The following is a 16,626-nucleotide window of genomic DNA, read 5'->3' on the forward strand; positions in this document are numbered from 1 at the left end:
CGTACAATTCAAAAACCGTATCTTGAATAAAATAATAAAAAAATAACAAATACTTGCTAAAAGTTATTTTTTACATAGAATTATCTTTGGATAAATGAACTTTATGATTGTGTGCAAAAAGGTTTCAATTTGCATAAAAAATTCTCAAGATATAGCGAAATTGGCAGAAAGTAAAACTTTGGAGCACTCATCTGACCTAACTATTGGGATTATATTCCCCAGATTGCGGCTACCCCCTATTTTTTGGAAATCAGAAATCAAAATCTGTCAACAAAAAAAAAAGTTACGTTTATTCAGAGAAAATATATTTTTGTGCCTGATTTTGTAACATAAAATATCGTTTGCACTCATTAATTAGCATATTTGAGGTCATCCCCTCAAGTCATTAAGATTGAGTCCTAGAACGTGAAAATCCGATCATTAGGATAAAGAGTTATGCCTTTTGTTTTCTTCTGTAGATCTATATGTTGTAATAATACTGTATTTAAGACATCAACATTAGAAAAAAATAAGTGGAAGTGGTCGAAAAAATTAATGAAACGCGTTGTAAAATCTTAAGCAGAAACTTTTACTACATTATGACTAACATTAATGAAAAAATTTGAAATCTTTTAATTGCATAATGTTTAGTTTTGATGTAACTATTAGTTTATCTTTCAAAACAAAAATGATCGCTTATTAAACGTGGGGGTTGATGTGCAAAAAAATAATTTTATAAATGAATTAAAAATAAAATAGAATGAATGAAAAAAAAAAAAAAAGCAGCGTAAGCAACAAAAGATTCAAATTTGAGATTCTTTGTGTTTGTATTTTTGTGTAAGTTTTGCTTTGCATTTTCCTCTTGTATTTCTCACTCTTTACTTCATTTCTTACAAAGATTAAATACACATTAAGGGCTCTCATTATAGATCACCTTATTCACTTTTGCAACCAACTATTTTGCGAATTTTACCTAATAAGAAACAAAAAATAGTCTGTGCAGGGTTTCATTAAAAATAGTCAAAGTAAAATATAAAACCGAACTTAATGAGTTCATGGAATGGAAGTAGTGATCTATGCAGAAGAAAAAAGTGGAAAAGAGAAGGATTTGTGATAAATTAGTAAGTTTTTACTGGGCTAGACCTACGGAATTCATAAGTCAAAATGTCAAGTACCAAATTCAATGACTATATGGTATGGTATTGATGCTCGCTTATATTAATAAGTTTTTACTGGGCTAGACCTACGGAATTCGTAAGTCTAAATGTCAAGTACCAAATTCAATGACTATATGGTATGGTATTGATGCTCGCTTATATTAATAAGTTTTTACTGGGCTAGACCTACGGAATTCGTAAGTCTAAATGTCAAGTACCAAATTCAATGACTATATGGTATGGTATTGATGCTCGCTTATATTAATAAGTTTTTACTGGGCTAGACCTACGGAATTCGTAAGTCTAAATGTCAAGTACCAAATTCAATGACTATATGGTATGGTATTGAAGCCTCACCATATAGTCATGCATTAGGTCCATAAGCCTAAATGTCTAGTACCATGCCTTTGAAACATTGAATTTGACTGCCTTTGATATACAGAAAAGCTTTTCAATTTAATTTTAAATGCCGCAATAAATCTTCACTAATTGCATACTTTCATCCCTTGTGTTGATCAGAAAACAATTTTTACGCATGCGTGAATTACTCTACCAGCAATTTAGATTAAAAAGTGAATGTAATAGCAATCACTCATTGTTCATACCAAGTTAAACAAGCGTGCGTTGTCTTTTCTGGCTATAAGACCATGTGCATTATATTATGTGGGCTCATGATAAGACACCCATCATTCACAACGCAAGCCATGAAAGGAAAATTCTCTATCCTCCATACTTCCTGAAAGAAAAACATACGAATTAGTGATAAATTAATAAATTTTTACTGCATAAGACCTACGTAATGCTACGGTCTAAGTACCGTGAACCAATTTCTTTTTTTTTTCTTTTTTTTTATTGTAAAAGCACTTGACTTTACATCATTGGCCCCCATTCATCAAAGATGCATGAGATTGGAACATATATTCAAATTCAATGACTTAATGTGAACCAAATTCAATGACTTAATGTTATGGCTTCAATGCTACATACCATATAGTTATTGAATTTGGCATATGACATTTAAACCTAACATAGGTCAGAATATCCTGTACCATGTCATTGAATTTGACTTCCTCTGACATGCAGAAGAGCTTTTCATTTTAATTGAAGTTGCTGTAGTTCATTTACGTAGTACTAGAGCTGCACAATGGGCTATTGGCGACGGTCTAGGAAACATCCCTGAGGATGATCCGAAGACAAGCCATCACAATTTTGATCCTCTGCAGAGGGGATGGCACCCCTGCCTCGGTAGCCCGACGACCTGCACGCGAAGTCGAGCACTTTACGGTAGAACAGTTTAACGAGGACCAATACCGCACATCCTCAAATTAATTGTAAATGCCGCAATAAATTTTCACTAATTGCGTGCTTTCATCTGTTGTTGTGATTAGAAAACAATTCTTGGGCTTGTGCAAATCACGCTATATATAATTTAGATTCAAAAGTAGATGTAATAGTAATCACTCATTGTTCATACCAAGCTCCACAAACGTGCGTAAAATTTTCTGGCTATGAAGCCAGGTGCGTTACGTTACGTAGGTTCATGTGCGTACATTAATAATAATATAACTATTCATCTATGCTCTATTAAACGAATTAGTAATATTTCTCCATTAATTTTTCCTTTTAATACATATATTATTAGTTTGCTTCAATTAGTAGTAGTAGTAGTAGTTAATTTACGTCGCACTAGAGCTGCACAATGGGCTAGTGGCGACGGTCTGGGAAACATCCCTGAGGATGATCCTAAGACAAGCCATCACAATTTTGATCCTCTGCAGAGGGGATGGCACCACCGCTTCGGTAGCCTGAAACCTGCAGGCGAAGTCGAGTTTTTACGGTAGAACAGTTTAACGAGAACCAATACCGCACACCCTCTGTCCCTACGCAGACTGATCCAAGTGGTCACCCACCTGCACACTGACCACAGCCAGTGATGCTTGACTTCGTTGATCTGCTGGGAATCGTGTCTTAACGACCAGTCCACTGCGAGACTCTTCAATTAGTAACTCTTACCGAAATCATTTATCAGTGGAGTCAATAGTAATATTGGTGCTTTTTAATATACATCCTTAGATGGATTTCTGCCTTACTTTTGCTTTTCAGTACAAAACTTATTTTTATATTTCAATTACCATTTATTTCAATTTTTTTTAGTTTCATAGTAACACGTTTCAAAAATATAATTATAAGCAAAATAAGCACGTGGATTAAGAGAACCTAAGACGTAGTCCACCTACTACCACGATCACGTTGATTATTCATATAACCTGACATTACCATTAAAAAATAAATAGGTATTTCAGTTCGCGCAATATAACATTTGTGTTCCGTTCTGGGAATCGTTACGACACGGTTCCAGCAGATCACCGAATTCAAGCATCACTGGCTGTGGTCAGTGTGCGGGTGGGTGACCACTTGGATCGAGGGTATGCGGTATTGGTCCTCGTTAAACTGTTCTACCGTAAAAACTCGACTTCGCATGCAGGTTTTCAGGCTAGCGAAGCGGTGGTGCCATCCCCTCTGGTGAGGATCAAAATTGCAATGGCATGTCTTCGGATCGTCATCAGGGATGTTTCCCAGACCGTCACCAATAGCCCATTGTGCAGCTCTAGGGCGACGTAAACAGCCACAACAAATACAACTTTTGTGGTTAGAGCTGTAAGCTTGCAAACATCACTTATGTTCCCTTTAAAATATTTAACAAAACTGAATCGTTGCTTTTTTTTTTTTTTTGAGAAAGAAAGAAAAGAAACAATGGTTTTGCCTAAGCTAAGGAGACAATTCCAATTTTTAAATATCTCTAAATCTCTAAATTAAAAATGTAATTAAGAAAATAAAAAATTTGGGCTTCGTCATTTGTTTATAATCGAACTCATTTAACTTCATATTGAATGTCGTATTTTTAGAGCTTACGGTATACTGGCGATCCAATATACAGGCACACACAAATTTTTTATTTTATTATATGCATAGGTAGATTGATTGTTTCAGGCTTGTAAGATTGTGGGGAAAAAGTATGGTTCATAGGAGCTGGTTAAATTGTAGTAGTAGTAGTAGCAATAGTTCATTTACGTCGCCCTAGAGCAGCACAATGGCTATTGGCGACGGCCTGGGCAGCATCCATGAGGATGATCCGAAAGCATGCCATCACAATTTTGATGCTCTGCAGAGGGAATGGCACCCCCGCTTCGGTAGCCTGACGACCTGCAAGCGAAGTCGAACACTTTACGGTGGAACATTTTAACGAGGACCAATACCACACACCCTCGGTCCCTACGCAGACTGATCCAAGTGGTCACCCACCCGCACACTGACCGCAGTCAGTGATGCTTGACTTCGGTGATCTGCTGGGAACAGTATCTCAACGATCAGTCCACTGCGGGACCTGGTTAAATTGAAGAATTAATAACACAAGTTAACAAAGGATACCACAAAGATACTTCCAGAGTTATTGCGTAATTCGAACCCGCTACCTCCATACTACAGAGCATTTGGTGGAATGAATCTTCAAAGATGGCCTCGGACTTATTTACTGTGTCCTATATATTTTAATTAGTTATTTATTTATACGCATGAATCTGCAGAGTTGTACGGCTTATAATAAACCTTTATCAAATTGAAGAACAAATTAAAATTAGAACAAATTAAAGTCCCACAGTGGATTGATCGTTAAGACACGGTTCCCAGCAGATCACCGAAGTCAAGCATCACTAGCTGCGGTCAGTGTGCGGGGGTGGGTGACCACTTGGATTAGTCTGTGTACCAAAGGTGTGCAGTATTGGTCCTCGTTAAACTGTTCTACCGTTAAGTGCTTGACTTCGCTTGCAGGTCGTCGGGCTACCGAAGAGGGGGTGCTATCCCGTCTGCGAAGGATCAAAATTGTGATGGCAAGTCTTCGGGTCATCCTCCGAGATGTTTTCCAGAGCGTCGCTAATAGCCCATTGTGCAGCTCTAGTGTGACGTAAATGAACTACTACAACAACAGCAACAGAATAAATTAAAAATGGTATAAAATATAAAAGAATATCACAATTATGCATCCAAGATAACATCAGGATCAAATCTGCTATTTCTACTTTTCAGAACGTAAAAAAAAACAAAAGGACCACGTCACTACAAAAAACAGACAAAAGGTCCACTAAGACCTCAATTTATAGCGGAACTTAAATTTATTTGAGTGCGCATGCGATTTTGAATGCTCCATACAACGAATGGGGTATAAAGGCTTTTTAAGTTGAAACCAAGACTGCACAAATACGAAAAAGACAGTACCAAAATAAAACCAGGGCTACGACAGGATTCGAACTCGCGACCTCCATGCTTTTGACTATTTAATGGGATACGGAAATTCCTCGACAACTTATTTTTATGTTTATTGTTGTTGTTGTTACTTTACGTCGCACTAGAGCTGCAGAATGGGCTATTGGCGACGGTCTGGGAAACATCCCGGCGGATGATCCGAAGACATGCCATCACAATTTTGATCCTCTGCAGAGGGGATGGCACCCCTGCCTCGATAGCCCGACGACCTGTGCGCGAAGTCGAGCACTTTACGGTAGCACAGTTTAACGAGGACCAATACCGCACACCCTCGGTCCCTACGCAGGCTGATCCAAGTGGTCACCCACCCGCACACTGACCGTAGCCAGTGATGCTTGACTTCGGTGATCTGCTGGGAACCGTGTCTTAACGATCAGTCCACTGCGAGACTATGTTTATTGTTATACATATGTATGCAAGCTTGCGTGCTTGTCACAGAGATGTTATATAAGCCTTGTCAAATCAAGCAAAAATCGGAGAAGGATAGCATAATAGGACATCATCCATGGTAAAGCCGAGGCTTGAACCCGCTATCTCCACCCTACGGGATATATTCAGTTGTGTTTGAGAAAGGAAAAATCGATTTTGTATCGATTAATTTTTTTGACCTTTGATGCTTTTGTTTTTCTAATGCTACTATTATGAAACACATTCTTTCTGATGAGTTAAAATTTTACCCTGTTTGATTTTGAAAATACAATGGCAAACACTTTTTCAAACATCTGCGAAGTTTTCAAAAGAGTAAGTGTGAAATAATTTATTATTTTTATTGATTTACTACATTGTCGTTATTGCAATACTATGCTGTGTATTGTATTTAAGAATAACTGAATTACTAGGTAAATTTTTTTTTTTGAAAATTTAATTTTAAAGTTAAATATATTGTGTCATTATTAATGTTAAATATATTGTGTGTGCATCTGATAATTCAAAAAGTATAGCAATCTACCCCCACTAAAAAATAAAGAAATATGTGTCGAATTTTCAAAAATAAATAATTCTTATATATACAGGGTTCTCTGTAAGCACCACTCTTAAATATGTTTTTTGTGAAGTGAAGGTAAAAAATATGCGCTTTAACAGTCACAAATTGATGGATTACTTTGAGGAACGTTTATCAATCAGCCGGCTTTTTCTTAAGGCCGCGTTCATTAATTTGTAGTATTGGGAGTAAGATGATAGTTAAAAATACGTTACGAAAATTTAAAATCGCTATCTGGATCGAGGGTAAATAAATATTCAAACGAATTTTTGATAGGAAAGAGAACAAATTTTGTTTCTTTCCCACTAAGTTTTCAATGTAAACACAATAGAGAGACTATTATAACATGTTAAATGCTACTGGTATTTAAAACTGCTTTTAATCAACATTTTTCAGCTATATAAACAGCTATATATAACAGAATTTCAGAACCTAATTATAGTTGCCTTCAAGTAAGCATTACATGATAAACATTAAGGACTATAACGTTTTCTGAGTTGTAAAAAATTATGATTCTGAAAATGCTAATCAGGAAAAATTGAATCTACATTTTAAAATAATTTGATTTATGCCTTTCTGCTGGATCTAAACGCATAGAAAACCCGAAGTAATAGAAAGAGATAGAAAAAATGGTGTAATTATGGTCTTACTAAGAATTTCTTTTTTTTTTTTATTGAAATATAAATTAGCTACTTGCTTATTCATAGAAAGTAGTCAATAGAATAAATTTTTTTTTACAATATTTATACACATATTTGCAATATTTAATTTTGTAATTATAAAATCTACATCTGTGTGTGCATAATATGGAAGGTAATAATTCCCTTGATAAAGCTTTAAAATTGTCAAACTTGATGTCAATATCAATTGTCAAAAATAAGTGTCCTCATTGGAATAACCTTCTCCCATATATAAAATTTTATCGCCAGATTTTGAAATACTTTGTTTTTTTTTTAACACTTTGGAGGTAATTTGGGAACTGTGCTATATTTTTGGGTAATAGTGTTTATATTTTTGCGGCGTCCTTTAAGACAAAATTCCTAAAATATATATTGAGGGTGGTAGTCACAGAATACCCTTATATTCATTTTAAATATAATTTTCCAACAATTTGTTTTACAAGTTAATTGTTAATATTCTGATCATAAGATCCAACCCGGACCCGGGAAGGCTCAGAGGATAGAGAGTTCGACTCCCTATGAGGTGATCCAGGGACGAATCTCAGTGGTGGCTAGTTGATATGAATTCTGCTCCCAGCTCGCACCGTCTACAATGCTAACGTAAAATATCCTCAGTGATAGTCGGATCATGGTTTATAATCTTTTTGTCACCTGGCTGACTGCGGGAGGTTTTTGTGGTTTTCCTCTCCATGAAGCGCAAATGCGGCTTAGTTCCATGAAAAGTCTTCCACGAAGACTTGTCTAGATGCCCTTATCCAGGAGTTCTCTTGTTTTCTGGGTTGTGTTCAAAATAACAAGGCTGGGGAGTTGAACATTGATAGTCATAAGTGTCGGTTATAAAATAAGAAATGAACCAACTTAAGGTTATTGATAACAGTTCATTTATTATTTTATGTCTTTTTTATATGCCATCTAGAAATCGATACTTATAACATAGAAAAACAATTGTTGAAACTTAATAGTAAGCACATCTTAAATGTGATTTTTTTTAAAAATGTTTTTGGTTGCAAATTAGCAATTGAAATTATGATCAAAACATCCAGACTTGCTAATAAAATTTCTTTTAAAATATTTCTAACTATATTTCATAGTGACAATTTAAAGAGTAATGCATTCCATTTTTCGTAAACGAGTTCATATTCTTTTAGAATTATTCAGAAATTTATTTTATCTCAGATTTCGTAACTTGGGATTTAATGAGATTCTTTGTTAAAAAGTAATTGGTAAAATTTATCAGTAAGTATATTTTAAGCTATATTTTTGAACGATTTATATAGCAAATTGGCATTTTATTTACAGTACATGATCATAAGATTCAAAGTTCTTCAAAACAATTCCTTATTTTTCTGACTAAACATCACTTTTATTGTGTGCCAATCTAGTGAATTTGACTTTCAATTTCTAGTAAAAGAAATTTTGATAGTTAAAGAGTTCTGTGTATTTGTTGCAAATGTATGATTATCTTTACAAAGTATAACATAATTTCGAAATTAAGCTATGGTAAAGTTTAGAACACCGTAGAAAATGTTGGAATATGGCTGCCATTATTTTTGGTGAACGTAAAAATAATGGTTGCCATTATTTTTACTTTCAGAACTGTAGTTATCGTTCAAAACTTATTTATTATATTACAAAAAAAGTGGTTGTTTTTTTAGGTGAAATGTTTTTACAATAAAGCTGTAAATTGATTCTAAAGTGCATGAAAATTTGTGTCAGTAAGCAAGCAAAATTTGAATTAATAAATTAAATTATAACAGTGAAAAATTTTAGTTTTTACCTCAGCACCAAAATTGTGGGAATTATATACCAAAATATTTTTTATAGTGTATTTTCTTTATTAACTAATAACCTGATTGACTTAGATAGTGAGATTGAGTTACCATACTTATTATAACTTATTGTTTTCGTAAGCTTGATAAAAAAAAATTATAAATTTAATACATTCATCTAATATATCTCTAATATATCTATGAGTTATATCAGTTACAATTGTAGCAGTAAAATTAGTGGACCTAAACATTATCACAAGTCGTTTATGGAATAAATATTTACAGAGGCTTGACAAATATATGGAAACGCTTCTTTACTAACTATATGTAAACAATCCTTCTTTTATTGTATTTGTATTTGAAGATTTTACGTGGCAAAACGTTTGACACAAATTTTAAGATCATACTTTCGGCTTTTTAAAAATGATCCCATTTTTAAATTAACTGAAATGAGTGTAGGAAGTTTAAAACTTCGTTCTTTTTTCAATAACCACTGTAATTAAAAAAGCATTATAATTTAAATATTGAAATACGGTTGAATAATTTCAAGATTGCTGGCATTAAAGCTAGAAAAAAGTTACAAACTTCCTCTCCTAATTTTAGTTGATCCAAAATTTGTGTGGGTAAACAACAGCTGTTCTAGAAAAATTCAAGCATGATCTTTCAAATTGAGTCAACAGTTCTGCCATGTAAAATTTTCAAAACATTTGCTGCTTTAAGAAAGATTGTTCAGATAAAGTTAGCATAGAAAAGCTTCCATATTTTTACCCAACCTCTGCATTATCGAAGAACAAAGTAGTTGCGAAGGTGGTTGGTTGTATTTGACTAACTGTTACTGAGTACAATTTTTTGTTATCAAATTAATATTTTTCTTACATTTTTTCACATTATGTTATCACTATTCTTAACACATATTTTTTGAATTCATTTTAAATATGTAATGAAAAAAAGATATTATTTGGAATAAGCTTTAATATTCAAACCAGAAAAAAACGTTTCTAATGCAGGGAAAATTTCTAGCATAGCGGTATTAAATAGCGGTATTAAAAACATCAGAATCAGTTTGTTCGAAGAAATTTAAAAACATCTAGTAACCGATTTTTCTTCCTCTCAAATTGCTCAAACCAATGAAGTTCTTAGGGCTGTGGAATGGTTAGAGAATCGGACTCCGATACGGAGAGGCCCGGGTTCGATCCTCTACTCCGTTAAGACCCACCGAATAATGCGATATACGTGCTCGTAAAATCTGTTGAATCGAAAGTCCTGACGCTGAGCAGCACCATGGTTGCAGGGATCTGAAGAAAATTTCCTTCCTCTTCAAATGTATGCCTAAATTGAAGAAGTGGCTTCACTAATGAGTAGGTCCCGCAGTGGACTGATCGTTAAGACACGGTTCCCAGCAGATCACCGAAGTCACGCATCACTGGCTGCGGTCATTGTGCGGGTGGGTGAACCACTTGGATCAGTCTGCGTAGGGACCGAGGGTGTGCGGTATTGGTCCTCGTTAAACTGTGCTACCGTAAAGTGCTCGACTTCGCGTGCAGGTCGTTGAGCTACCGAAGCGGGGGTGCCATCCCCTCTGCAGAGGATCAAAATTGTGATGGCATGTTTTCGGATAATCCTCAGTGATGTTTCCCAGACCGTCGCCAATAGCCCATTGTGCAGCTCTAGTGCGACGCAAATAAAGTAACTAACTAACTAACCAACTAACACAAATGAGTAGGGCTGCCATCTATACTTAGTTTTCTTAGCTAAGACGTACTTTTACCCTCATGGTACTCTCTTGTCAAACGAAAGGCACACCTTCTCGTCTTAATTAGTAAAAGCTCAATGGCTGGCGAGCGTGGCTAGAAGCAACATGTTTTTAATCCAATCTTTCTAAATTAAAAGGGTATCCTCCCCTTAAATATTAATTAATGACTCCTAATGTGTACAAAAACTTGGCATTATTTGGGACTAGAATTCGAAAATTATGTGTTTTGGATGGTGTTTACGGAATACCCTGTATAATATACATTTTTAAACTCTTTCAGTTTCGTAATGGTGGTGGAACAAAGCTAGAAGCTGAACGTGAAAGAGTTATGCGGGAACTGAATCGATGTAAAAGTGATTCAAACAGGAGGTATGAAGACAGGCCCTATACGCTGGTTAATCAGTACTACAACAACTTACTATTAGTGTTCGCTTGCATATTCATGCTTTTCACTATCATTTGCATCACTATTTTCTTGATTTTTCATTATGTATATCAGGATGATAAGTACAAATATGTCATTATGAGTTTCTTCTTCGCCTCAACCATTTGCTGTGCTGTATGCGTTTACTACGTAAGTACCTTAAATTTTTTTTGATCATTTAATTTTCTTGGTGTCTGTTAAAAATACATAAGACAAAACCACGGTGGAAATATCTCGTGAAAATACTAGCAAAAGATTTTTTAAATAAAATTGTATGATGGGGTTGGGGAATTTTTATGATTATATACATGCTGCCAAAGGTGAGTTTTTTTAAAATCAAACTGCTTCTCAGTATGATTTCCAAGTAGGTTTTAGAAATTCCATAAATTAACCACATAAAATTAAGCTACATATTTACATATGTGTTTTTGATACTTCTTCGTTTGGAGTGAGGTGGAGTGCTATGGTAGTAGACATGATAAAAAAAAAGCAGATTTCAATAAATCTTTAAAAATCTCTTTCCTCTAACATCTTTCAAAACTTATAATTAGTATTATGACTTATATAACTTTGAGACACCCTTAGAAGACACATTTATTTTATATATAAGTGTTCTATATAAATCTTGGAAAAATGAATGGTCGCTTCATTGGATGATTTTGTTTCGATCGAGTTTATACTAACCTAATGGAATAGATATGTAGCATAACTACCACTATAAATATTAAATGCCAATTCACTAGTATATAAGACATGTTAACTTGATTCTATCACGAGGTACCTTTTGATAGATGAAGGATGACATAGTCTAAGATTAATTCCCCTCATTGGTGACCTCCGGACGTGATAAGAACTTGCCAATATTGTTGGATAATCTGCATTAAAACAGTTGATTTGCTTAAAAAAATATACTGCTCAAAGAAAGAAAAAAAAATCCGGGGAAGTAAAAGTTTCCCGGTCAATAAACAAAAATGAAGAAAAAAACAATTAGCGGAAATGCTATAAATAAAATGCTATAAATGACATTCTAACTCGATTCTATCATACCTTTTGGTAGATGATATTCCCCTCAGATATTTTAAAATTGTTGTTCGATAGTACTGTCTGTCTATCACAAGATCTCCCTTCTCCAATTTTTTGGAGTACTGTCGGTGACTACAGTTTAAAGGTTGAATTAATTCAAGTAAGAGTGTGGGTCAAGCATGTAATGAAAGTCTTTGATGTGGGTTGGTGAAAGATGTATCAAAAACGCCTCTCGGAAATGTGATTTTTCTTGTTTCCAGAGCAGTAGACAGCCCCATTCTCTATGGCAGGGGGAGGTCTTTATTTACACAGATAGTATTATTCAAATCCTACTAGCACATTCGGTATTAAATGAATCTTCGAAAATCTAAAAAAAAATTTGTCATTTAAAATTTTCTACTTCTTGTAAGCGCATTAGATATGAACATCGCTCTAATTGCGTAATCAATGAGTGACCCGTCAATTTTCTTCAAAAATCTTGAACGAAATTATTTTCGTTTTTTTTCTTCAATGAAATAAGAAACTGTGATGACATATGGCTTGTCCATATAAAGAACTCCTCTCGCCACAGGCCGTCTGCTGCTATGGAAACAAGAAATATCGCATTTCAAAGAGGGTAGCTTTCCAAAAAACCCATGAAAAGAGATTCCCTTACTTTCACCGATTCGAGCAAAAACATGTCTTTCGAACTGTTTTTCGAAGGTCTGTTGTCAAGAAAGATAAAAAAGCCAAAGTTTGAGTTCCTTACATTTAAAGCAATGCAATGATTTCAAACTATATTTATAATCTTACTATGAAGAATTATCTGGGCAATTATCCGAAGAGTTATCTTGAACAGATACATAACTTAAATATTTTAAAAGTTAGTAAACTTTTTTTAAATTTGGTACATTTTAAAATAGCGCCTATTTAGCGACATTTTTCCACCTAGATGAAAATTCTCAAAATCACTTTCTTATTCTCAGTTTTTGCAAATTTTTATGAGCCTAGGTAATGCAACATTGGACTAAGTTTTTAAATATTAAAAAAATTAGACCACAAATGCTTTTCATTCCCTCTGTGGCTTTTCTCCATATTGACTTTTTGCTCCCATTTGCAAAATAAGCGTAGACAGCACTGGCTTTAGATAGTCTAAACTGAACCTGGCAGTCATGACTCATGAGTAGCAATTACAAACTCACAGCAGTTATATAAATAGCCTATTATACGCAAAAAAGCCTTATTTAACATTACGACGAAGCCTTTGAAAAACAGCTTTAATTATTGACCCAACTTATTATTATAGCTTGATAGTCAAATCTCTTAGTTACTGTTCCAGACAAATTGTGAAAAGAGTTATTTTCATCGACACACAATACATTTCTTCATGCTTCGGTTAAAAGCATGCAAAACGCAATGGGGGAAAAAAATTGAGAAAGATAACATTGTTTTTACTTGTTCGTTAGTTCCTCAAGAGCAAGTATAAAGCGAGAATAGAGATATAAAGAAGAAAAAAGCGAGAAAGAGAGATGCGTTTATCTCTTGAATATTTTTTGGTTTAACTAGTACCAATAATTCGAAAAATTTAGATTTAATTAAAATAATAGAGTCGCAGTTGCGTACTGACTTATTGGTGCAAGCTTTTATTCAGAGGGCTTTGATAGTATTTAATTATTATTTGGTTTCTTTAGTCTTACATAGTTTTAATATGTGTATGTATACCTATATGCAGCATGAGATTTTCGAACATTTAAGCCATAAATAATGAAAAAAAATCTTATATACACCTTACTGGAGAAAATTTCAGTGTATTAACTTCTGGGAATAAACTTACTCTTCAGATTTCAATAGGAGTGATAAATAAAAATAAAACTTTAGTGTTTGATGCGTCTGTGGGGAGAGTAGAAATATTGACAATGTCAACCTTCATCTATGAAAAGGTACTCCTTCATGGAATCGAATTAACATGTCTTGCCCACTAGTGAATTGGATTTGTAGTTTTATAGAGGTAGACTTCGATAAAATTCGATGAACGAATACTAGTTGAGTTATTGCAGTTTTGTGAGAAAGACGGGAGAGCTGTGTTAAGATCACCATACTTTTAAACGCTGATCGTGAGAGCTGTATTAACGGTTATGGTCACTCCTGTGTTTCCATTACCAGTCGAGTGTATGCAGGCAGACGTTGTGTGTGATCGAGACTGAGTAGCAACAGCGCGAGGAGGTGGATAATGTAGCAGTCACAAGTAGCACGTCAACTGCTCAATGTGGAACATCGAAGTAAGCGTGTTCAGATCGAAATGTGAGTTTCTGTCAAGAGACATGTTCACATCACGACCGAAGGTCACCAATGTGGGGAGAGTTAGATATCGACTTCATCTATGAAAAGGTAACCCTTCATAAAATCGAGTTAACATGTCTTATATACCAATGAATTGGATTTTTATTTTTGTTGTGGTAGACACACTACATGTCCATCCTCAAACAAAGAAATTATATTTGAATGCAAATTGTTTTTTCAAAAAGAAAAATTAAACTACCTTATATACACCGAAGAGCCATTACATTATGACCACCCTCCATCTATAACAATGGGCTCGCTCAGGTTTTCATGTTTTCTAGCCCAGGAACAATGTTTTCATGGGGCACATTCGGACCCATAATCCTCATAGAACAATCCCTGACGTCTGTAAGCTACTTGAACATAGTTGCAGACCAGGTTCACCCATTCATGGCAAAAGTTTTTCCTGCGGGGGATGGTGTTTACCAACAGGATAATGCACCATGTCATAAAGGTCGAATCGTCGAGGAACATTCCAGTGATTTTCAAGTCGTGTCTTGGCCCCCAAATTCACCTGATCTTAATCCAATAGAGTATTCGCGGTCCTACTTAGAAAACCGAATTTGTGCTGCCACGCACTGTGAGGGAATTGCAGGACCAGTTGGTGAGCGCTTGGTACCAGATACCTCAGATTACCTATCAGCACCTTGTGGAATCAATGCCACGGCGGGTGCTAGCAGTTTTGAGGGCTAAAGGTGGTCCTACATGTTATTAGCAGGATGGTCATAATGTAATGGCTCTTCGGTGTATTTCTCTAATAGTATAATAAACCGAAAAAATAAAAATATTGTAATTTGTTTTTATTTAGATGGGACGAAGACTCAGAAGAATTTGGCACAGTGTTAAACTTGAGAATGAAAGTAAAATGATTTTAGTGGCCAGTATGGAACTTTCTTGATCATGGCATTTAATGTGAGATTTTCACTGTCTTTCTATTGAATAGTGATAGCAATATGAAATTTTCATTTTTATACCCATTATGAGAGTATCATTATTTTTATGTCCAATAAGAGGCTTTGTGTTCAGTATTAGACTGTCATATCATCATGTCTTATTATCCATTAAAAGACTTTCATCGTCTTTCTATCCAACATGAGACTGTCATTATCTTTGTATCCATTGCAAGTCTTTTATCCTCTTTGCATCCAACATGATACTGTCATTATCTTTGTATCCATTGCAAGTCTTTCATCCTCTTTGCATCCAACATGACACTGTCATTATCTTTGTATCCATTGCAAGTCTTTCATCCTCTTTGTATCCAACATGAGACTGTCATTATCTTTGTATCCATTGCAAGTCTTTCATCCTCTTTGTATCCAACAAGAGACTGTCATTATCTTTGTATCAATTATGTAATTATCTTAACATTCAGTATGAGACTGATTGTCCTTATCTTTGTATCCAAAATGTGATTATTATCTTTACAACCAATATTATAATTGTGTTCAATTTATCACTTAAAGTCTCTGATTATTTTAATACCTTAGTCACATACGTAAATACAAAATTTTTACTTAAAATTGGGGACAGAAAAATTTATATTGAAAAAAAAGGGCCCATTGAATCTGTACTGTTTAGTAATAAGTATTTATTAAATTTCAATGTAAATATGCAATTTTAAAGGTATTTCAATTCTTCTATAATTTTTTTTAAATAAAATGTCTTGTGTAAGAGAGAAATTATTCTTCTAATAAAATGTATATGAATAAATGCGTAAATTTACTGAGATATTTTTCTGCCTGGTGCTCAATTAATTATGCAACAAACGGTTTTAGTCGTAGTGTGTAGTTTAACCAATTATTCTTGAGACGGGTAGGGTTTTTTTTTTTTGTTATTTCTTAATTTTAATGATTTAAAAAAAATTCTTACACGGGTTTTGAGATTTTTTTGTGATTTTTTAATATGACTTTATCTTGTAGATAAATTAAAGGAAAACTGTCAATATAATGTCAAGTGTAGGCGAATATTTTTTTTTTGTCATGTACCTTGAGAAAGCGGGGGAAAAAATGGGTTTTGCTTTTATCTGGAAAAAAGAAACACCTTAAAATTACTAGAAAAAACAGAAAATCTTGAAAGCCATGAGAGCAATACTTAGGATTACTAAATTGAGAAGTTCTCTTACAATAATTTGCGCTTCGATGTTTTGAAAAAGCAATTTTCAGTCATTGAAACTTCATGGTTTGCACTAGGTTTGTCTTGGAACTCATTTTTTCCGTA

The 16,626-nt window shown here is 34.3% G+C and overlaps 1 protein-coding gene across 1 annotated transcript; it reads left to right on the forward strand.

The window, feature by feature from the left end:
* The first annotated feature begins 6,039 nt into the window (after nt 1-6,039).
* LOC122270157 (uncharacterized) lies at nt 6,040-16,114 on the forward strand. Its single transcript, XM_043046494.3, has 3 exons — nt 6,040-6,197; nt 10,921-11,214; nt 15,215-16,114. The coding sequence occupies exons 1-3, from the start codon at nt 6,156-6,158 to the stop codon at nt 15,302-15,304; spliced, it is 426 nt and encodes a 141-aa protein (XP_042902428.2). The 5' UTR covers nt 6,040-6,155; the 3' UTR covers nt 15,305-16,114.
* Nucleotides 16,115-16,626: the final 512 nt, after the last annotated feature.

This window comes from Parasteatoda tepidariorum, chromosome 5 (genome assembly GCF_982258835.1).
Source record: "Parasteatoda tepidariorum strain Cologne lab strain chromosome 5, Ptep-v5.0, whole genome shotgun sequence".
In the NCBI taxonomy this organism is placed as follows: domain Eukaryota; kingdom Metazoa; phylum Arthropoda; class Arachnida; order Araneae; family Theridiidae; genus Parasteatoda; species Parasteatoda tepidariorum.